Source organism: Rutilus rutilus, assembly GCF_951802725.1.
Source record: "Rutilus rutilus genome assembly, chromosome: 22".
Classification (NCBI taxonomy): Eukaryota; Metazoa; Chordata; class Actinopteri; order Cypriniformes; family Leuciscidae; genus Rutilus; species Rutilus rutilus.
Genome location: NC_140227.1, coordinates 21,569,579 through 21,593,553, shown reverse-complemented (window position 1 = coordinate 21,593,553; position 23,975 = coordinate 21,569,579). Strand labels below are relative to the sequence as shown.

Genomic DNA, 23,975 nt, shown 5'->3' with positions numbered 1-23,975 from the left:
TCATACAGAACGCTGCCGCTAGGATTCTGAGCAGAACCAGAAAATATGAACACATCACACCAGTCCTCAGGTCTTTACACTGGCTCCCAGTTACATTTAGGATTGATTTTAAAGTATTATTACTGGTATATAAATCATTCAATGGCCTAGGACCTCAATACATTGCAGATATGCTCACTGAATATAAACCCAACAGATCACTCAGATCATTAGGATCATATCAGCTAGAAATACCAAGGGTTCACTCTAAGCATGGCGAGTCCGCTTTTAGCTATTATGCCAGCCGCAGCTGGAACCGGCTTCCAGAGGAGATCAGACGTGCTCCTACAGTAGTCACATTCAAATCCAGACTCAAAACACATCTGTTTAGCTATGCATTTAATGAATGAGCACTGTGCCAATGTTCGTCCGACTGTTTGTACTGTACTGTATTTTATTTTTATCTGTATAAACTGTTTTAATTATTCTTATTCTTTTTATTATTTTAATTTCTTCTATGTAAAGCACTTTGAATTGCCACTGTGTATGAAATGTGCTATATAAATAAACTTGCCTTGCCTTGCCTTGCCTTGAATTGATGGAACTTTTTCTAAATCGTTTACATAGATGGGCCTAATTGTGGGGTAAGCAAATTTATCCGTGCAGCTTTTAGTGGGCAGGAATTATTGGAACGTTGGAGTGGAAAAACAAACACTGATGAATGATACTCCACAAAAATCTTCAGCTTTTAGTTTTATTGTACATAAAAAATAATAATAAAAAAGGGGGAAATAATGTCAAATGAATCTAAATTAATTCTAAATTAAATCTCTATTTAGATACACTTTCTAATTTGAATAAACTTATAGAAACAAATAAACTTCACATAAAATAAACATAAAATTACTTAAAAAGCATTGGACTACCTGCAAAAAAAAAAGAGTTTGAAATTCAGTTTATGCTGTGGAATCAAAACTGATATTGAGAATTGTGAAACCATGATATTGTTACTGTGAAGTAAAATTGAGGTCATATCGCCCATCCATATTCTTTGCTAGATATTAGAAAATGTTCCCACAGTTTCGAATAATAGTGTTCCACAAGTAATAGGCTACATTGTAACCAGAAATAAGTATATAAATGGCTGCTATTTTGCATAAGTTTATTTGTAATTGCCAGAAAGAAAGAAAGAAAGAAAGAAAGAGATGAGGTTAGGAATGAAAAGTCAGTAGGCCTATGTAGTTTCTTCATTCACTGTGACCTACCTGCACTGGATGGCCAATTCCACATGTATTTTGTGTATTTTCAAAATACAAAATACTGTATTTGTATTTAAATACATTTTTTTACACAGTATTTTATTTTGTATTTGTATTTAAATACAATTTTCCACGCAGCATTTTGTATTTGTATTTTAAATACATTTCCATGTATTTATGCCCATCTCTGGCAGTGGCCCACCTTACCGGGTGACCACGTCGTGGTCCACCAGAATTTATAGTTTACCCACCTCTTTTTTTACCACTACACCTCTGCCGTCAACTGTCTGGTTACCAACATTGAAATATATTCTTTTGAGTTTGACAAAAGAAAAAAATTCACACAGGTTTGGCACAACTTGAGGGTGATTAAGTATAGGCTAATGACAAAATGTTCATTTTTGGGTGAACTATCCCATTAAGAAACGTTAATTAATGCTGTCACCTTCACGTAACAAATCTGCTTCACAGGTAAAATTAAAAGAATTGCTAATTACAACATTTAAATAAAATGTAAAGTCTGTACAAATACTAGAAATCGTGAAATAATGGAAATAATTAGGAATCATTTAACAAAGAGTAGCCTACACATTTCATGTAGAATACTTATAACTTTTGTGTCGTTTTGGTCGCTTGGCTGCTTAAAGGTCCAGTCGATAAATTGCTGATCATGGTTTCGAGTATATCGATACAGTATCTGCCCTTACCAGTGAACACAAAACGTGCCGTAATCTCAGACAATTTGATGTAATCTAATGCCGTAATCTCTAACCAAATTAGCCAGAAATCAGTCATGATTAGAATATCTGGCATCTGTCAAATAATCTCAGATGTCTTATTAAGCATGTACAAAGAACGGACCCCTGATATAGACATCAAACAGCTTTAACATCTCATGCAAACTCTATCCCCTATCCCCCATAACCCTAACTGAACACAACCCTCACAGCAAAACTTTGTGTTTTTACATTTAAAAAAAAAAAAAAATGTATTAAATTTAGTATGATTTATAAGATGTTTTTCCACAAAAAAAAAAAAAAAAAGTCCCCACAAGGTCAAAAATTACTGGTACCACATTACCACATTTGGTCCCCACAACTGAGGGTTTACCAGGACCACACACACATACACACATGTACGTACACACACACACACACACACACAGCCACAGCAGACAGGACGTAGAGCTTGACATCATTTCTCCTCAGTCTATGCAAGAAGTAGTTCTGCGTGTCCGCATTCGAGCTGAGAACAAGACTGGTAAGTAGCCTAAACTTATCCCGCTTTCTAGACGACATCATGTGACATTATACTAAAACCTGTTTAAACTTTATCAAGCCCGATTTGAATATAGGCTACGTGATAGATTGTAATGAGAGGAAAGCGGTCTCAGAGTTAACGGAGTTAAGCTGAACTGCCATCTCAAAACGTGTTCTTTTTTTTCCCGATCTACTTCTTTTTTAACCCACACGTTTAGCCAATGCAATGCTAATCAATCCCATTTTACTACTAAACAACAGGTTACAGTTACAAGAAATATTTCGAGTTGAACACGACTGCACGAGTTTCCACCTCGAAGATTAAACTTGAGCTGAACTTAAAGTGGAAACAGTTCGAACGGTTTGACTCTTTGATAACTTATCCATGTTTTTTAAACTTAAACTGTTACTTTACTATCCTAAATTGTCCGTAAGATTTACGGATAGCTACTTGAAACGTTTTCGTTTGGATGTAGCGAAACCATGGCTCAAAATAACGTAAGCTTCCTACCTTAGTTTTTTGGCATGTAATCGTTCAAGCGTTTGACTACGCGAGCCATTTGATGCCTAAAATGCTGTCTAAGGCGAGTGACTAAATGCACCAGTTGTTTAGATTATATGGCTTTATTCTTGACCAGTTATTAATGACTTATTACTCTAGTGTGGAATACCTTTCAGTTTGTGTGTAAATTAATATTGTCAGATCGGATTGTTTCGTACTACAAGACGTTTAGATTTAGGCGACTACGAGAATTCATCCCACACATTTTTGCCTACACATATGGTCAAAATGCGGATAATTTTATTGGGGGGAAAATCGGTTTTAACCAGAGATCTATCTAGGTCTGTGTGACTTAGTTGGTAGCAGCTGTCAAAAACTTACCATAATAACAACGACTCCCGCAAATAAGGTTACTAAGGAAAGTGACGTGTTACGAATCTAATGTGAATTTATTAACCTGCAGCACAGCAGTGTGGGTACACTGTAAATGTTTACAGAAAAAACAAAAACTATACACTACTGTAAGAATTCAGTGATTATGTTACAAACATGTTGGTGACCATATATTTTAAAGTTCTTAACTATGATATAGTGCAACATAAAAAATAAAAATAAAAGGTTCATGCAGGGAATTCTGGGAATGTCCATTTCCATTGAACTTAAATTAAATAACATTATTCAAATTAAATAATATGTAACTTTTTTTCAAAATTAACAAAAATGTAAATTAATACATCAATCCATCTTCTAAAAGCCAATTATGAGTGTTTATATTTTAAACCTGTCGGGATGGTTTTTGCTGGAATTTGCATACGTACGTACGTCACTAACCCGTGCGTGTCTCGTCATATTCCTACATTTTATAAACTTTGCTCCTGCTATTTTGATGCGTGTATGGTGTGTGAGTGAGTGGCTTAGGTTAGTTGTCACAATGAGCGAGAAAGGTTGACATGGAGCACGCTAAATATCGAACCTCCGGGGAATCACCCGTTTTAAAAAAAAACTATGAAGAGAGGAGAGTCTGCTGGCAAAAAGAGAACATGACAGAGCTCGTAATAAAACTGGAATCAACATTGGCTTGGCTTTTCAGCGATTGCAAGAACTGAAGGATTTGTAATGTTTAAGCGTTGTGAAGATGGCGCTTTTATTACTCAACAGGCGTAAGGTTTTTATTGAACCAATAAATTGCCATATCTTGCTCTCTAATGGAGTCCATTGTTAAGCATTATCGATTGTGAAGGGCCATTTCATTATGGTTGTTTTATCTGTGCTGGATTTTATTTTTAAGGAAGAACCGTGTCTATTAATGGGCATAGTTAAAGTAACGTCTTCAGATAGTGCTTCAGATCCTTTCCATCTAAACTGGTTATATCTCTCTTAAAGGGATAGTTCACCCAAGAATGAAAAAAGTATGAGGTTCTTTCTTCTGTTGAACACAAAAGAAGATATTTTGAAGAATGTTGGTAACCATACAGTTAATTGTAGCTTTTGACTTCCATAGTTGTTGTTTTTTTACTACTATGGAAGTCAATGGCTACGGTCAACTGTATGGTTACCAACATTTTTCAAAATACCTTCTTTTGTGTTCAACAGAAGAAAGAAACTGATACATATTTGGAATAACTTGAGGGTGAGTAAATGATGACAGAACCAATTTTCTTGGGTGAACTATCCCTTTCAGTCTAGTAATTAATGTTTTATGAGCAATAGGGCCAAAAGTAACTAAGGTATGATAATTCATACTTTTTACTTCTAAAAACAATATTTTATACTAAAATTACATATATTGTCAATTATAATAGTAATTTTACTGTATACAGTAAGGTAAGGATAAGAGTACAGTTAAACATGTAACATGTTTTGCTAGTAGCATTTTTGCATTGTTTTCTAGTCAAATGTACATATTTTACAGTGTAGCTGTTCGTGTTTCTAGTTTAGACGTAACTCATGTGAGTTAAAGGGGGAAAGGAAATGAGAGGGCCCCCTTGTTTTGCATTTTTAAAGATATTCTGGCTATCAGAGAGGCTGATAAGTAGGCTATGCTTGGAGTGATATAGTGAGGGTGGGGGCTTGGTTTTTTTTCTCTCAAGTTGAGGAAACCACACTACACAATTCTTCACAAAAGTGAGGCAGAGATCAGTTAATGTAAAACCCCCAAAAGCAGCTCCACACCTCACTTGAAACTCTCACTGTAGTGTTAACATGGCCTGACTCTTTAACATGCCTTGAGCAAAACAAGCCTCTTACGCCTCTGCAAGTTAAAAAGCTCTGGCTGGCATCCAAGGCAAGTCTATTAGAGCAGGGGTTTTCTCAGCACCTCAGCAGTTTTGATCGCTGTTTCGCCGTTTCATTTTTGCAGGAATTTGTTTCTGGTGTTCGTCAGTGAATAGAAAACAAAAATGGAAAATCTCAGACACTGTTTATGTTTGGTAACACAGAAGAATATGTTTATTTAAACAGTTTGGGTAAATCAAAGTTGCTGTAATCATTGCTTCCAGTGTTGAGTTTTTTTTAATGTTGGCTGTAACCAACGTTGACACGATAGTGACACATGCGCCACAATATTCAGATTCAAACGCAAGAGTTTGTCAGGAGTTAACGTTTGAAATGCCTAGTTCGGTGATGCAAAACACGATCAGATGACTGGCATCTGTTCCTGTGCAGATAGTGATACATAGTGGCTCCATCCACTTTATTTATCTTATCTTTTATATATATATAGAAAAAAGAAATAAAGTGAAAAAAGGTTGCAAATATTATTATTAATATATATATTTAATTATTATTATACATTTTATTATACATTATATATTTTATTCATAAACCATGGCAAAAAAGTTTTCATATTTTTGCATTAAAAAAAAATTACAACATTTAAATAAAATGTAAAGTCTGTACAAATACTAGAAATCGTGAAATAATTAGGAATCATTTAACAAAGAGTAGCCTACCCTACACATTTCATGTAGAATACTTTTGGTCAGTTTGGACACGTATATATGTGTATCTATAATTTAAATAGCTTCTCTAAGGCTCTGTTTTGCTCATATTATATTATATTATGGATTGCTATGAATTTTGCATTAAAAGCAGCTTGTGTTGGGGTAAAGACCGTTCATTAAAATGCTTTAATGTTCTCAAAACTCATTAACAAAGACCGCAATGCATTGTCAGCATTTATTAACTAACATTTGCTTGCTGTATGGTTCTCTTCCAAACCTTACCTCACGGCTCACACAGAAAGTTTGGACAGGAGTCCTGTGAAAAGGGGGTCCCTTTTGCTGAGTAAAGGGCACATTTCAATGAGCAATCAAATCTGAATAGTTTGGCAGACATTGAGGAGCCTCTTGTTTCAGTAATGTGAGAATCCCACTGGCTCTGGTGTTAAACATATTGGTATGCAAATGAATTAGTGCAGACAGGGTGTTTAACCTTGATGCAGCAGAATAACTGTCCTAATAAAAAAATAAAAAAACACACAGGAGCTTTTCGTAGTTGTATTTTATCTGTTATTTGACCATGCAAAGCCAGATTAGGCAGCAGTGTTGAGCCATGGTAACTTCATGAGAAACCTTGTTATCTTGTGAAAACCACACACGTCACACAACACAAGCTGCCCATGTACCAGGCCCAGAGCTAATATTACTTTGGCTTAATACATTTAAATCCACTTGTATGGAAACTAATGTCTTTCTCACAGCTGTTGTAATTTTGTAGTCTTGATTAGTGTTCTGAATGAACCGCTTGTTTCTCAGCTTAAGCGAATGAGAACGTTCTGGATTCATCAGCATTGGATTGGCTACTTAAAGCTCCCTTTGCGTTGCTTTTGAGATTAGTTCACTTTGAGTAATGAACGGTGGGGGAGACTCACTTTGCTGACTAGGTAGATTTGGCTGCGCTGGCCAGAGATGTAATTCTGTTTGGTCTGTAGTGAGACAGCTGTCTGGCAGGGAGAGACGGTTCTTCTGAATCAGCTGAACGTCAGCTGATCTCACATCCCCCACTCCATTACCAGCGTCTCCCTGCTCCGCCGGACACGGATCCCTAACAGATGAGGAAAGTCCTGGACTTCCTGTTTCTCATATAGGATCAAATGTCAGCTTTGCTCTGCGGTCACATTGGCTGTCGTTTCTGGGATAGCTTTGTTGTTTTTTTTAAAGTAAAGCGACTGTTCCAAGGATGTTTGTTAAGGACTCCAAGTAGGCTATTTAAGTACCATGCATCAAGTCAAGAATTGTGGGAGTAGCTGTGTTTGACACTCATCAGTCTAAAGATGGATTTGCTGCATTGATGTGATTGGTCCAACGCAGTCAGCGGTGCTTTATTTATGTAGATGTTCAGCGTGGGGAGTGCATTTTTGCAGTCTCGGGAGGCAACAGTTGTGACCTTTCTTCAACTTCCTCGTTGTGTTTTGGAGTGCTCTCCATTGTGTTTTAAATAGACAGACAATGTTCCTTTCTTTCTTCCTTTCTTCCTTTTAGGTCAGTTCATCATGATTGAACATAAAACATGATTTTTTATTTATTTTTTTAAACAGAGGCAAAATTATTCTTTCTTTTTAGCACTGCCTCAAAGAATGAGTTTTCTCAGTGGAGTTTTGGGATAGATCACATGATAATTCTGTCATTGTTTACTCACCCTCAACACAAAACAGGAACACAAAAGAAGAAATTGAATGCAATTACATGCAATTACAATAAATGTGTACTGTAGCTTCAAAATGATCCAGTTCATATGTTCATAGTTCGTATGTCTTCTGTGCTATATAGTCTTCTGGTGGTTTTATGTGAGGAAGTGACTAAACTTTAAGTTGTTACTCACTGAAAATCTTGCAAAACTCCTTTTGGCATGTTTATTAACAAAATCGGTTTGTGAAGAAATCATTCAGACCACGTTGTAAAGTAAATCTGCCAATTCACTGAATTGCATTCATGAATCAGATCATGACATAATGGAAAAATAACTCAAAATGTTGATGTTCTTGTGTGTTTTCAGGAGCTTTGGCAGCAGTGGGTGTTCGCAGTGGAATGAAACATGAGCAGAGGCGCCTACAGCTGTACAGACAGGAAGTGAAGCTGCCTCATCTCCGACTCATTTCCTTCACTGTACTGAATATTAAGAAACAGTTTGACTCCTTTTAGTGTGTTTCACCATGAGGCCTTGTGCTATCTAAAAACTCATGACAGGATGGACAGATAGAACAAGGCCATAATGGACAATCCTGGATGGAAGATCCTGTCATTTTCCACCTCAGAGGCCTTTTTTTTTTGTAAAGCAACTTATCCTACACCATAAAAGCCACAATACATTTGGCAGGAACAAGCCAAGCCAGAAGTGAATGCATGTTACAGCGGTGGTTCCTTTAAATCTTTTCCTCTGGAAAAGCCATGATTTTCTTAGCCATGATTTTGAGAAGAAAACTGTACTTAGGTGCTTTGCTAGGTGCTATTTTGTTTTTAATGATAGCTGCTCACACCATTCAGAAGGCCGGCATTGTGCCCATCACAGCTTTGCCCTCTCACCACAATGTCAGGACATCAACAACGAACCAGACACAGTTACACCCTATCACCGAGCCAAGACGAGGTCATTACTGTAGCTGTACATCCTGTATAGCAGACACGGGTGTATCAAAGTGGTTTGACCAACATTATGATCATAAACAGAAACCTTACCTCACCGGCAGACAGGATGACATAGATCTGCCCTCTCTGAAGTGGTGGCTGGTAAGAAGCAGATTATTTTGATTCAGATGGTTTAAAGAGGCCATATTATGCTATTTTATAAAGTCTTCATTTTGTTTACAATAAAAGCACTTTATTTTAAAAACACATTATTTTTCACATATTTTACATTATTGCAGCACCTCTCTTTCCAGTCTGTCAGTAACAGCGTTTCCCATACAATGGCGTAACTGTCTGCATTTCCCATACAATGGCGTAACTCGCTGCTTAACTACCATAGAACGATGCATCGTTGAAGAGATCAACTAGCTAGTCACGACTGTTTCCTGAAACCAGTGTCGCAAATTTGTCGTTCAACCATGTTGGTTAAAGGGATAGTTCACTTTGAGTTAAATTTTTGATATGTTTTAGCTTACCTCAAGGGCATCCAAGATGTAGGTGTCTTTGTTTCCGCAGTAGTTTCAATTTTGATATTGTTAGGTCAAACCGTTCTTGTCTGTCAGTCATATAATGCAGGTCGATGGTCACTGTCTCAAAACACAAGCACCGAGTCCAAATTAAAACAATTCCCCATCGTCCAAATGAAACAATTCCCCATCATAAGTACACATTGATGGCCTAAGACACGAAACGAGCGGTTTGTGTGAGAAAACGAACAGTATTTATATCTTTGTTATCTCTTGAAAACAGCACACGTCCAAATGATCTGACGGCGCGGGCGGGTATAGACATACACATAGATGTTGCCTTCGCTACTGCAGTTCATTGGAATGAAACCGTAGCCAAGGCGACATCTATGTATATGTCTATACCCGCCCGCGCCGTCAGATCATTTGGACGTGTGCTGTTTTCAAGAGATAACAAAGATATAAATACTGTTCGTTTTCTCACACAAACCGCTCGTTTCGTGTCTTAGGCCATCAATGTGTACTTATGATGGGGAATTGTTTCATTTGGACGATGGGGAATTGTTTTAATTTGGACTCGGTGCTTGTGTTTTGAGACAGTGACCATCGACCTGCATTATATGACTGACAGACAAGAACGGTTTGACCTAACAATATCAAAATTGAAACTACAGCGGAAACAAAGACACCTACATCTTGGATGCCCTTGAGGTAAGCTAAAACATATCAAAAATTTATTTCAAAGTGAACTATCCCTTTAATGATGTCACGCAGGTAGAGTAATAACTTAATTTAATTAATCCTTTTGAGATCGAATTATTGCTTTAAATTACAGACATGGCATCTGAGGACTAATTCTCATTTTTTCAGTTATTTTGCTTTATTTCCAGATTCAATCATAGGCTCTTTCTTTCGTGCTAGAACACATTCGCACATGCGCACTCTTCAAAAATGGTGCTTTAAATCTCTTGACAAGCTAAAAGACGTGAATGAAATTTGTATATATTCTAAATGAAAGATATGATTGTACTGAATGCAAGCTTGCTTGTTTTGCTCAAGATAAGGATTTAAGTCCACATGTCAAGCAAACAAGTGTGCTTCTAATCACAGGTCGAGATCTGTCGTTTTAACCACAAAACTTGGTTTGCAAATGTTTGTTGGAACTATGGTTTCAGGAAACAGACTCGTTGAACTGTGCTGATAACCACAGAACTTGCGACTAGTTAGCTAGCAATTCTTTTGTGAAACTCACCTTTGTTTAGTTCTGGGCTGCATTCAGACAAAAAGTTGCAAAACGTTTTTTAAACTAAAACGGTGGTGCGTTAAACACCCTATTCTGATGACGAAAGAGTCGCAACTATGGCAGCTGAGAAGGCCATTCTATGTGTTCTTTTTGAAGAATTTTCAGAGCCTGATGAAATCGGTGTGTTTAATACTGAAAAATACGCTCTATGTTACAGTCACTTCCCTTGCCGTCCAGAATAAAAGAGAACATCCCAATCGAGTGAAGGGATTTGTAAACAATTTGGTTCCTAATTATTGTGATCCAACATTTGCCTCGCATTTCAGGATGAAAAGACAAACATGTCTTCTAATATCTTCAATTGTTGCGTATACCGAGCTGCACACATTTGTAAATGACTTTACTTGGACTCTTTGTGCGAGCTGTCTCTTTAATACCGCGTGGTTTATATACATGTTGCTGCTGATTGGGCTGACAGTTTTTGACACATCCACCAAACAAGAGTATCAAACCCCATTGCACACTGTTTCCAGGAAACATGTCACTCAACCCGGAAACCGTAGCAAAACGTTGTGCACTGGTTTGAGTTTGAACGTGCCTGTGGTCTCTAAAGTCCCTGCTTCTGAAAAGCTCAATGTGCTCTGATTGGTCAGCTGGACCAGTGTGTTGTGATTGGTCAACTGCTTTGAGAATGTTTAGGAAATGTCACGTCCCTTACCATAACCGCGAGTTTCAGGGACTTCAGAAGCAGTCCTTCCTCATATAGAGAATAAGGATGTGTTGCACTTGGCATATTTTTTTTTTGTTGATTAAAACGAGCCCTGGTGCGATTACTCTATTAGTGCAGTTCATTTGAATAAGTGTAAATGCTGCAATCCGAACCCTGGTGCGCACCAAACAAGCGGACAGAGACCGCTGAAAAGATTGGTCTCGGTCCGACTCCAAATTAACTCTGGTGCTTTTTGAATGAAATATGAATGCAACATGGACCAAAGACATGTAAACAAACCTAAAACGGGACACGATGTCACAAGATACGACCCTAAAAAAGAGCAGAATGCTCAAGTTTTCGCTCAACAGGAAAAACTCAAGCTCAACAGGATCTGTTTTCCAATTTCTGCAATGAATGGGACAGTTAATGTTGGATTTGTTCCTTGATTCATTTGCTAGTCTCTAGACAGCCATTGGCCATTCTAAGCTAGAGACAGAATAGCTCTTGGGATTCTCAGGCATGCCTCTGAAGTCATAGCTGTAGATATCATTTACATTTCCCTTTTCTGGCACACGGACACGTCAGGGAAAGACAACAGCTGGTGTGTTCATTCCAGACCATCTCAAGTTCACTTACTACCATCATATCTGTTTGCCAAACATCATTAAAGTGATGGCTGTGGATCCCAGAGTCATTATCTGGTTTCCTTAAACAAAAAAAAAAGTAATTTTCCTTTGGGAACAAGGGCACAAATAGGCCCTTCGGCCCAGCCATGTGTTTTCAGTAAGGTTTAATTTAGCCTAATTAAAGGCTTTCAGACCTTTGCAGGCAATGGCACTAAGAGTGCACTCAGATAAGCCTGAAATTGGTTTGCCTGAAGTGTCTTGAGTTTCCATGGCACATAGAAACGTTCGCAGCATTTTGAATAATGCATTCAGAAAATATAGGCTACTATAACACCAAAGACCATTGCTGGGATAGTCATCTTTTCTTATAACATTAAAGATGTAGAGCAGGGTTTCTCAAACTCACTGTCCTGCACAGTTTAGCTCCAACCCTGATCAAACACACCTAGCTGTGAGTTTCTAGTGATCCTGAAGACATTGATTAGCTTGCTCAGGTGTGTTTGATCAGGGTTGGAGCTAAACAGTGCAGGACAGTGGCACTCCAGGACAGAGTTTGAGAAACCCTGATGTAGAGATTGGTAGTGAAAAATAAATATTATTTAAATTTTGAGGTTCAGCTCTATAATTTTTATTAATGATATTGCTTTGCAGTCTTTGCAGTCATCTGATGGAACGATCAAGGATGTCACCCAGAAGATGTTTAAGATAATTTCCCCTCCACCTAAAGACAAAACTCCACGGCAAAACCAGTGCCGGAAATGTGCAGTTGTTGGAAACTCAGGCAATCTGTCGAAGTCCAAAAACGGAGCCTTGATAGATTCCCATTCAACTGTTATTAGGTGTGTTTTCTGCTTTTTATGTGTTTAGTCTAAATACAGTAGTCAACATTTGAAGTGGATCAAAAAAGTTAAGAACGGGTATTGTTAAAAATTCATGTCTAACTTTGATGAAAGGTTTTGATCCACTTCAAATGTTGACTAATGTAGTTCACCCGAAAATGAAAATTAATCAATACAACACAAAAAAGAATTTGTTTTTGTCCATACTTTGATAAGTTAATGGGGCCAATTTTTTTTTTTTACCTCCTTAATGTTCATTGTAAAGACAAAACAACATTGAGAAAATTTTCAAAAGATTTTCGTTAAAAATCCTTTCACATTTCAACCACATTAAGGAATTCAAATATGAATGCTGGTTCATGTTGACTTTAAAAGTGTCTAAGAGAGAAACCTGAAAAAACTGATTTTTATTTTAAGTAGCCAATAAGTGCAAGTTTTACTAATGCATTTCCACTGAAACGTTCTACAGAATGAATAAGGCCGTAACTGTGGGTTTTGAAGAGGATGTTGGTAACCGAACCACCCACCACTTCCTGTATCCAGAGAGTGCGATCGATCTGAGACCTGGTGTCCATCTCGTCCTTCTTCCTTTCAAATTGAAAGACATGCAGTGGTTGTCCAGCGCCCTTTCCACAGGAGAGATCAAAATGTACCTCAAAATATTTCTGAAAATTGTGCAACATGTTTTTAATTTAACTAAAAACATTTTATCACTCTAAAAATGACAAAAATGTTTGTATAATCCTAAACAGGACGTACATGAGAGTGAAAAATCGTGTAGAAGCTGACAAAGACAAGGTGAGTGTAAATCATGCTAAAGCTGTAAATCCATAAACGCATTAATCTGTTAAGCCTAACTTTACTGTCTGTGTGTGCCGACCAGGTGATGGTTGTAAATCCAGCCTTCTTTAAGTACATACATGACAAATGGACAGAGCGTCATGGAAGGTATCCGTCCACTGGGATAGTAGCCATTATATTTGCTTTGCATCTTTGTGATGAGGTTTGTATTTCTATTTACAGCCAAGATAATCATTTCTGCGTCACTAGATGATTTCAATCATGATGTTCAATCTCAACAGGTGTCAGTGTTTGGATATGGCGCAGACAAGCAAGGAAACTGGCACCACTATTGGGAGAACAACAGATACGCAGGTGCCTTTCGAAAGACTGGCGTCCACAATGCGGATTTCGAGACTGAGATCATTCATAGGCTCAGCGCAGAGAGCAAAATCAAACTGTACAGATGAGCCTGTAATTATGGCCTTTATTGACTCAATAGTGCTCAGTGCCATGTAAATGCCAGGCCAGGACTTGCACTACAGCCGTATGGAAGCCAAAGAGACGCAGATCTGTGATCCACCCTACCATTAATTGACCACTGTGAACTGCACTGAACCAAACCCACAGACATCAAGCTGTAGTCCTAAGATCAAATGAACAACTCCTGTTCTCTAACAGCATTTTACTCGCTACGTGCCTGAAGAAAAAGACGGATGTTGCCTTCCTCCCCAGTCTGGCATTGAAACGTTGAAGAAGATGAACAGTAAGCAAATTGGCTTGATCTAAGCCTCCTTATATACTTCTTTCTTATTCAAGCTGACTAGCCTCACACAGTGTCTGCACTGCAAATGTGCAATTTGTGACAAAACTAGATGGGTTTCCCGTGTAATCGACAAAGCTGTCTAAACTGCAAGAAAGATGTTGATCATCAGCTCCATTCACTTGCAGATGTTATAAAAAGCCATTTTTCAGGGCATTAAAGCCTTAGTCAACAAGTCAACATGAAGCAGCATTCGCAACCCACTTTTCCTAACATAATATCCAATGACGAAAAAAAGGGCGGGTTTGATTTGAACCATTGTTAATTGATTGGATCGTGAAAAGTGGGTGTTAAAGGGGTCCTATTGTGCCCTAGTGTTGATTTTATTTTGGGGGTGTACTAGAATATATTTTCATGCTTGATTGTTCAAAAAACGCATTCTTTTTCACATATTTTACATTATTACAGCTCCTCTCTCCCCAGGCTGGTTGAACGCGTTGTTTTCGATGAAGCCCCTCCTTCCGAAAAACGGAATGTGCTGTGATTGGTTAGCTGGCCTCGTGTGTTGTGATTGGCAGCGCTTAGCGTGTGATAAGCTCTACTAAGCTCTACTAAGATGTAGATATTAACGATGGCGTCAGTTTCAAACCATTTCGAGCCCGATTCAGACCCTGACAATGTTAACAATCAAGAGGAGTGTGCAGAACAGATTTCAAGCACGGATTTCACAGGACATTTCAGAGTGGTATGTTTTTTGTGTCATTTTCTTATAGGTACGATGTAATCCACCATTTAATCATATTTGTCGGAAATCTATGGTAATACAAACAGTAATCGATCACAAAATCATGGATAATTTTCCTAAGGGGTGGTGAACAGTCTTACAAAAGCAAGAGCTTACAAAAGCTAAAGTAAACACTACATAAATACTGTAATGTTAAATAGCAGGCTAGCGGAGGCAAAGCTTTCCCTTCCTTTACATCATAGCTATCATAGCACTTATAATTGGAACTGTTAATAGAAAACACAACTACAAATAATAAGACATACTTACAAGTTGTGATCAATAAACAACAGATTGTCCCGACAAAATGGTAATGGCTACGTCTTTCAGGAGAAGCTTTTGTGCGTATAGCCTGCATTGTACTCTCTTCTGGAAGCTGTTTTCCGTAAAAAACGACAAACGTTAAGGTTATAATGGTCAGAAAACGTGTTAAAAATCAATTTTAACCTCTCTAAGTTCGTTAGCCTTAGGCAAACTTTTTCTGGGGTGTAAAAACCAGCGACAACAACTCTTCCTCTTCTCTAAAGCAGCCCAACATGGCCTCACCCCCTTTGTTGCGTGTTCCCGGGGACAGGGTTGAGTAAATGATGATAAAATCAAGAAAATTCATTCTCGGGGTAACTAAAGTACATAAGATATGATTAAATTTCATGTTGACTTTAAACTTTAACCTGCAGTGCATTAAAGCATTTTAGATTTCAAGTTTGTAGATTATAAGGTTTCAAAGGATTGAATAAGCAATAAACACATTTTTAAAAATCAGAAATGATAGCGTATTAAGACATTCACAAATGTTATTTTAGATTTCACATCAGACAATTACAGAGATGCACTGACATTGTTCAAGTCACCACACATTTCCTGCATTGACATTTGAAGGACTCTTCTAACCTTAAAGGAGCTGTATGTAAGAAATGTATTTCAATTAATCATAAAATGGCCCTGATATGTCACTAGACATTAAGAAATCATGTTCATTTCAAATACTTATATCACTGACAACAGTAGTCCGGCCAGGATATTGTCATTTAAAAAGTGAAGTTGCAGCCCTCAACTGATGTTGATGTTGTCATGTTGTGTTTTGGCCTGAAACGCCACCCTCCACCTATCTACCAATCACGAAGTCAGTAGTGTTTCCGCATCCGGGTTGCCAGCTCAGCTCTAGTTACCACAGCTGCAGCTACAAACGTTCATGCTGGATCTGGCAACCTCGAGTCAGGGGGGAGGGGGAGGGGATACACCACTCTACAGTAATTTGAAAGTGATTGCAGTACCAGTTTTGGCCACAATCTTACATACGGCTCCTTTAAAGTTCTCTTCTAATTTAACCATACTGCCAATGAAATCACCTAATTATACCCAAAACACATGCTGGAAGATGTATATCACACAGATCTGTGAAAGTATTCTAGATTGTAGTTGAGAGTGTGGAGTTTCCTATGGTTATATACCTTTAGACCAAAGCCGTCCCTAAAGTGATGCATCTGGTCTCAGTGGCCTTAAAATGACCCGTTGGCACTCATACAACAGCCTGCCTTGTGATTTACAGTTCTGGATAAAGCAAATACTGTACTTTCATACATGTTTGATTCATTATCTCTTATTCCTGAAATACAATTGATCTCTGTATTTTTGTAGTTGAAACTACTGGTGGTAGATGTTCTGTGTTTTTTTTTTTCCCTTTTCTAGTTTGCATAATTGTGAACTTTAAGGACTGTGACAAGGTTGAAACTTGAGCTGTAATTTCGATGTTCGTTGCCAAGTATTACCACACGTGTGTTTGTTCTGTGGTTTTATGTTCTTGAATGTACTTTGGCTTTGCATTGCTTAATGTCGGTCAGTGACTATCAAAGTTTACAGATTTCAGAAAATCTGAAAATACACAAACACTCAAATCAAGACATTGAAGATTTAAGAGTTTGGACAAAGTTCAGTTTTATTCTAATTAGAAACAAAACCAAAGCATAAACAATAAAAAATATTTGAATTAAAAAGTCACAGTTTAGGGCATCCAGCACAGGTATTAAAAAAATATTTGATAATTTTGCATAAATAAAAATACAGAAAAACATACAAGCCTTTTTTTTTTTTTTTTTTTTTTTTTATGAGATACACAATACATAAATATCTCACAACACCCTAGTTTTTCATTCAGGCTCTTTAACAAATAAAAAGCAAATGATGAAACCACATTTTCAACTTGTACTGTAGTACATGACTGTGTATATACAAGATCCTATGATCCAAGTAGTGATTTAATTCAATTAAAATGGAATATTTATTCCACCTCCCTGCTGGAATAATTATCTAGGAGGAGTCTGAGATATTGAGCAGTACAGTCAAGAAAAGCTGTGGCCAAATTACTTTTTATCGTTTTGTTTACATCTCATATATTCAAACAACATGTGACTGCAGATTTAATATTCCCTGGGTGTGACATAATTTGAAAAAATGTCTTCTGCCACAAGTAGTTATCTACTCTAAAGCACTTTAAGAAGTTAGTACATGTTCAAAGACTGTCCAGCTGAATGTGATGGTTTGATCCCATTGTAATGGCCAAAATGTGTGGTGTGTGCACATCTTTGTAAGCTTCTGTGTTCATGATGTTTTGTGTGAACCTGTGATTAATCTGTGGTCTGTTTTCAATAAACCACTTAACCATTTTTTCAGTTATTATTTTATCTGAAGTTACAGAAACAACGGTATTTCACCCAAAATCAAAAGAAAATTTCTTTTGGAATAAAGACGTTTTATTAAAACTTTTTTTTTTTATTCTGGGATATATATATATTGAAATTATTTTTAAAGCACTTTTTATACCAAAAACATTTACTTCCTTCGTTTTATTGAAACTAGTAGTATTTTTGTGCCATTTATGTAACAAAATACTGTACAGTATTTAATAAAGAGAACAATGAATGATAACAATAATTCAAAATTATAATAGAAATAAAAATAACAGAGAATTTGGGGGAAAGTGTGTTTTCTAATACAAATATCCTTAGTATATAGAAAACCTTTTTTCTTTTAAATGTAGGTGAAATATGACCTGAATGTGTTTTTGTGCTATACACCCAAGCGCACGGTTTGCATCATTCATTCATTTGTTCATTCTTTTCTTTTCTAAAATAATTGTTGTTACCCAATCAGAGAGAATTGTCCGTTAAAGCCGTTCTTTTTTGTCTCCATTTCTTAGCAACACAATCTCGACATTACACTTTCTGTGGCCTGACGTAAATGATTACTCGCATTCGAGTTCAGTTCAGTGTAACAAATGACATGCGGTTCATGCTTTGTGTGCCTTTGGAGCAGTTTTAGGATGGTACATTTTACTCAACGAGCGTTCGGTTAGGATGGATCATGGGGCATGATTCTCATGTCTGAGGGTCCTGAACAACCACAAACTATGAGAATTTTTGTCCACAGCACAACTCGTTCCACATATCCCATCTCTCCTGGCGCTGTGAGTGCTGCTTTGTCATGCTGATTCTTCATTACCGATGGTTCTGTGGGTAGACTTCAAGCCCCTCATTTCCCAGGGTGCTTTGGCAGTAAAGTCAACCGTGCTATGATTTCAGTTCCTGGCCGGCTTCATTCGGTGAGCATAGAGACAAATGATGCTGGAAATAAGCCCGTTCTGTCTGGCTGTCCCTCGATGTAGCCATGCTGAAAGGAAGATATTACTGGCTCTGGTTAGAGTCATCAAAAGGAAGGATGAGAAATTCAATTAAATGAAAGGGCGGCGCACGACAACACGTAATGAAGAAATAATGTCATAAACAAGGGCTGCGCTTCCTGACTGAATGAAAATGAAAAAAAGCAATGTTGCGAACACAGAAGATGCGGGATGTTTTAAAAAATCCAGTTCATGATCCATTTCACTTTCAAAGCTCTTTCCTGCATGCAAAGAGTCTCTCTATGAATCTATAAGAAATGTATTCTTTTGATGGGCCATCCAGAGGCTATTTTTCCTGTCGAAGCATCTGCAGGATATTAGACAAGCCCGCTGGAGACATGGGCGGCTCTCTGACTCAGAATAAAACATGGACCCTGAGAGCTCTGCTCTGATCAGTTCCATCTGCTCCCATGAGATTGTGGGATAGATCTCCACACACAGCATGACTGTAAAAGGCTAACAAGAACCCTGCCTCTTCCTCGTCAAAACCATATTTAACCGTAACAAGGCTTTTGAGCCATTTATCACAGCGATACTTCAAAGGGCCGAAAACAACAGAGAATTAAGTAGAAAACTCAAAAACGGAATGTAAAACAAGAAAGCGCAATAGAGCTGTTCATCCAGAAAGAATTTTTATGTCAAAGATTCCCTCAGGATTCTGCCATGGGTTTTTAAATAACGGTTTTGGATTTTCTGTGGTTACCTGAAGATACTTACATGTTTGTTCTACAACATAAATTTACACATAGTCACTCAAGCAGTAATTTTAAAAACCCTATGTTAAACTAAATTTTTTACGTTTTTTGGTAATTGAAATAAAGCTGAAGTAACATACAATATAAATACTGGATAAACTTAAAAAATGTAACTGGAAAAAAAATCAGGATAAGCTGAAGTACTGAAATAACTCAAACTGAAATAAATAAAGCTATATAAAAATATAAAATTACAAAAGAACATAAAATATAAAATGAAGATATAAAAGCTAATTCAAAATATTAATAAATACTATAATAGTATATAAATAATACTAAAATAACAGTGTAGCGATATATAACCAACTTACCTTTAAAAAGCACACAACGCATACACATTTGAGATATGACTGTGTAATTTATGTTGTTGAGCTAAACAGGAAAGTTTCGCATAATAATTTTACCCACAGAGCTTTTTTCTCATATACTAAAAAAATATCAGACATTCCCAAGGGAACCCATGGCAAATTAGCCTTGCGGATTGGCCTTAAAATTGACGTTATAACAGTTCTATTATTAAACAGTTCTCTGGAATGCTTGAATCTGATTGGTCAGTTGCACTATTCTGCAAATATTTTCGTATAATGACCACTAAACTTTCAAATTGACCGCAGTCCCAGGAAATGAATTTCCTACATAGCTGTGCAAGTGTCGTGTCTTTCACGCTCAATTCAAATCAGTTGTTCTTTTGTTCTTATACTCACCCACCAATCAGCATCGTCCTCTCCAAGTACCACCAGAACGTCACCCTCATTGAAGGTGAGCTCATCGTGATGATCTGCCACACAGTCGTACATGGCCTTCACACGCCTCAGCTTCGACTTCATCTAAACACAAGTACAAAACAAAAAACTGCATCACGTGGCTTCTCACTAATATTGCTTTCCTTTTAAACAGTCAATTTGTTGAAGGGAAAACCTCAAGTATGAGAAACATGTCAAGAAACGCCTGTGTCTTTCCAACAGCCAAAAACACATGCAATAAAATAGCATTCCTCTAGACCCTGCAGAAAAAAACAGCAACATGGAAACAGGCTGGTTTAAGCCGGTTTAATGCTCGGAAGGCCAGCCTTTACACAGACATGTAAAACAGCTGGTGAAGCTAGTTTTCTAAAGAAATTAATACTTTTATGTATTATTTAACACAAAGATGCGTTAAATTGAGACATTAAGACATAAAGACATTCACAATGTTACAAAAGTTTCTATTTCAAATAAATGCTGTTCTTTTCAACTTTCTATTCATCAAAGAATCCTGAAAATGTATCATGGTTTCCAATATAAGCAATATAACTGTTTTTAACATGTTTTAGCACATTTTTACCATGCATTATTATATTGTTAAAATGTTTAGGACGTTGCTAGCATGAATTGCCATGTTTTTGCACATTGCTAGCATGAATTAGCAAATTGTTAGCATGATTTGGCACATTGCCAGCTAGACTGGAGTAATGATATTGAAAATTCAGCTTTACCATCACAGGAATGAATTACATTTTAAAATAGAAACCAACTATTTGGTTACTACCGACTTTTTCTTGAGGGAAGACCTGTAAGAAATAAGCTTTTCCTCTGAAGACATTTCTCCAGTTTCTCACCAAAGTTTTTCTGGGCAGTGGGTGAGGAGCAGTGTGGCAGGAGGAAGGGGAGCTTCCGTTAGTCTCCAGGCTGAAGGAGCGGGAGGAGGTGGGAGACAGGCCCGGGGTGTGATGTCCGGCACTGCTGATGGGTTGTGGGGTTTGGTACAGGAAGTGAGACGAGCTGCTTTCCCCATCTGCTCGAAAGCCTGCTGGAGAGAGAGATTACAGCCACGACACATTGTAACAAAAAACATGGGCCGAGATAAGCAAAACAGCTTAAATGAGAACAACGTAATGGAGAGATAACCGGACAGTTAAAGCATTACCTCGTTCTGGTAGCTCAGATAAGGAGTTGAGAGTGGATGTCGTGTATTTGGGAGAACCTGAGCTGAAACAAAAAGTCAGTAAATCAGTAAATCAGTAAATTGTTCAAAAGTGACAGTAAAGAAATTTTTTGAGTTTTACAAAAGATTGGATTTTAAGTCCAAAAATCACTTACACACACTTCTGGAAAGGTGAGTCTGGACCACCGAAGCTTATCGGACATGAAGGTACTCCATAATCTGGAAATAGAAAGTTACGACAGAAAGAAAACATTCATGTAAATCGATGAGCTTAAATATTTAAACAAATATTTTGTTAACACTTTAGGTGGACAAAGTACACAACTTCCTTACTTGAGTGAAAGTACAGATACTACTGGTCAAATATTACTCCGTTACAAGTAAAAGTTGTAAAGACTGATTTTTACTTAAGTAAAAGTACAGAAATACTCATTTTTAAAAGTACTTGAGTATCAAAAGTAAAAAGTAAATGTCAATGCATTGTTTTATTATTGTTGCATTGTTGTATGTAATACTTACAGGACCTTATGCCTCTGAATCTATGTCTCCCCTCATATCAAGATCACATTTATTTCTAGAACACAGTTCCAGTAGTGGGATTGAATGAGTGCACTCAATAACGTCCACAATGGTTTCGGACACCCAAATAGCTGTTCCCTCAAATAGTGCCCTATTTAAAGTTTTTTGGCTTTTAGTATGAATATGTTAGCCTTACTGTTATCTATAAGCTAGTGTGCTCCAAAACAATGACGAAATTCGCATTTAGAAGACCAAACCCAACGTTGAAAATGAAAATCAACAACGTCTGCATGTTAATCTCCAACGTTGCAGACGTTGTATTGTGGGAGAAAATGAAAGCTGGGTTGATGTCAGAACCCGACTGATGTTGGTTTCTGACGTCATTTTCATTTTCAACCCAACGTCGGGTTCTGACGTCAACCCAACTTTCATTTCCAACCACAATCATCCTCTGACTGACGTTACTACTTTCTACTCAAGGACTTTGACAGAATTGTATTGGAGTAAAAAGTACGATATTTGCCTTTCAAATGTAGGGAAGTTAAAGTAAAAGCTTCCAGAAAAAAATAATACTCAAGTAAAGTACAGATACTCAAAAAGTGTACTTAAAGGGATACTCCACTTTTTTCGGAAATATGCTCATTTTACATCTCCCCCAGAGTTAAACAGTTGAGTTTTACCGTTTTAGAATCCATTCAGCCGAACTCCGGGTCTGACGGTACCACTTTTAGCATAGCTTAGCACAGATCATTGATTCTGATGAGTCCAGTAGCATTTCTTTCAAAATGACCAAAGAGTTTCAATATTTTTCCTATTTAAAACTTGACTCTTCTGTAGTTAAACCGTGTACTAAGATCGACGGAAAATGAAAAGTTGCGATTTTCTAAGCCTATATGACTAGGAACTACTCTCATTCCGGCGTAATAATCAAGGAACTGTGCGGCTGTACCATGAGTGCAGCAGGCGTAATGATATGACGCAGCGCCTGAAAATAGGTCTAATAGGTTAGACAAACTTAGTCCCGGTCACGTTGGAAGAAGTTACCGAGCTGGGGACTATTTTCAGGCGCTGCGTCATATCATTACGCCTGCTGCACCCATGGTACAGCCGCACAGTTCCTTGATTATTACGCCGGAATGAGAGTAGTTCCTAGCCATATAGGCTTAGAAAATCGCAACTTTTCATTTTCCGTCGATCTTAGTACACGGTTTAACTACAGAAGAGTCAAGTTTTAAATAGGAAAAATATTGAAACTCTTTGGTCATTTTGAAAGAAATGCTACTGGACTAATCAGAATCAATGATCTGTGCTAAGCTATGCTAAAAGTGGTACCGTCAGACCCGGAGTTCGGCTGAATGGATTCTAAAACGGTAAAACTCAACTGTTTAACTCTGGGGGAGATGTAAAATGAGCTTATTTCCGAAAAAAGTGGAGTATCCCTTTAAGTACAGTTCTCAAGTAAATGTACTTTGTTACTGTCCACCACTGCACTTTACAATAAGGTAATAAAACTGTAATAAAAGTATATTCACTAGAAATTTCCTTGACTTTTCCATGATTTTAAAGAATGTTATTAATTTCTATGACTTTTTCAGGCCTGGGAATCCCCGTTCCATGTTTTCCATGGCAACGGGAATATGCATCTTTCCAGGTTTGGCACATACCTGTAGGTCCCTGCCGTGTAGAGTGGGGGCTGGGGGGCACCTGAGGGGCGGGCTCAGAGTAGGTGCGCTTGTGTCGGATGATAAGAGGGGGAGGAGGGGTTCGTTTCTTACTGCTGATTACTTCATGGGACGTCCAGCCATCGGGTGAGCTCATGGGAGGGGGAGGAGGGGGGACGTTTGGAGCTGGAAAGGACATGAGGAGAGTAAACAAGACTGAAGAGAAGAGAAGAGAAGAGAAGAGAAGAGAAGAGAAGAGAAGAGAAGAGAAGAGAAGAGAAGAGAAGAGAAGAGAAGAGAAGAGAAGAGAAGAGAAGAGAAGAGAAGAGAAGAGAAGAGAAGAGAAGAGAAGCGTTTTCTCACCTCTGACCCGGGGTGGGAGTGGCGGTGCGGGTGATGAAGGGGGTGGCGGAGGGGGACTGTCAAGGCTGCGCGTCTGAGAGTTGGGACTGGCATACAGGTCCCTCCGGTTATCCCCTCGGGCCATTGCTAGCCTCCGACCCACGTTGAACAACCCCCCTCCGCCACTGTGAGAGGCAGAGTTACTGTGATACAAGCTGAACGGCCGTCCTAAGCGCTCCTTCTTCACTGGGCCCATCTACAA

The 23,975-nt window shown here is 37.9% G+C and overlaps 2 protein-coding genes across 4 annotated transcripts in view; one reads left to right on the top strand and one right to left on the bottom strand.

Moving 5' to 3' along the window:
• The first annotated feature begins 2,371 nt into the window (after positions 1-2,371).
• On the top strand, positions 2,372-16,940 carry st3gal8 (ST3 beta-galactoside alpha-2,3-sialyltransferase 8). Its single transcript, XM_084395934.1, has 7 exons — positions 2,372-2,498; positions 7,995-8,725; positions 12,323-12,510; positions 12,980-13,159; positions 13,263-13,308; positions 13,394-13,513; positions 13,593-16,940. Exons 2-7 carry the CDS (start codon positions 8,387-8,389, stop codon positions 13,758-13,760), a joined length of 1,041 nt encoding a protein of 346 aa, XP_084252060.1. The 5' UTR covers positions 2,372-2,498; positions 7,995-8,386; the 3' UTR covers positions 13,761-16,940.
• The window catches only part of unm_sa1614 (un-named sa1614), a 43,349-nt gene continuing 36,129 nt past the window's right edge, over positions 16,756-23,975 (bottom strand). The window contains exons 22-28 of one of the 3 annotated variants that reach the window (XM_084395932.1): positions 23,735-23,969; positions 23,375-23,557; positions 21,347-21,410; positions 21,174-21,235; positions 20,866-21,053; positions 19,973-20,095; positions 16,756-18,503 (exon numbers count right to left, since the gene is read on the bottom strand). In XM_084395932.1, coding sequence (XP_084252058.1) covers positions 18,429-18,503; positions 19,973-20,095; positions 20,866-21,053; positions 21,174-21,235; positions 21,347-21,410; positions 23,375-23,557; positions 23,735-23,969 — 930 coding nt within the window. In that variant the 3' untranslated portion in view covers positions 16,756-18,428. Of the gene's footprint in view, positions 18,504-19,788; positions 20,096-20,865; positions 21,057-21,173; positions 21,236-21,346; positions 21,411-23,374; positions 23,558-23,734; positions 23,970-23,975 lie in introns of those variants that run through there. The other 2 variants (XM_084395931.1, XM_084395933.1) reach the window with 2 other exon arrangements.

Excerpts from the sequence above, each read along its gene's own strand:
- st3gal8 (XM_084395934.1), top strand. The coding sequence starts at position 8,387 with ATGATTTTCTTAGCCATGATTTTGAGAAGAAAACTGTACTTAGGTGCT. Across the intron at positions 8,726-12,322 it reads CCTCTCTGAAGTGGTGGCTG|TCTTTGCAGTCATCTGATGG; the intron begins GTAAGAAGCAGA and ends ATTGCTTTGCAG. Across the intron at positions 13,514-13,592 it reads CTTTGCATCTTTGTGATGAG|GTGTCAGTGTTTGGATATGG; the intron begins GTTTGTATTTCT and ends CAATCTCAACAG.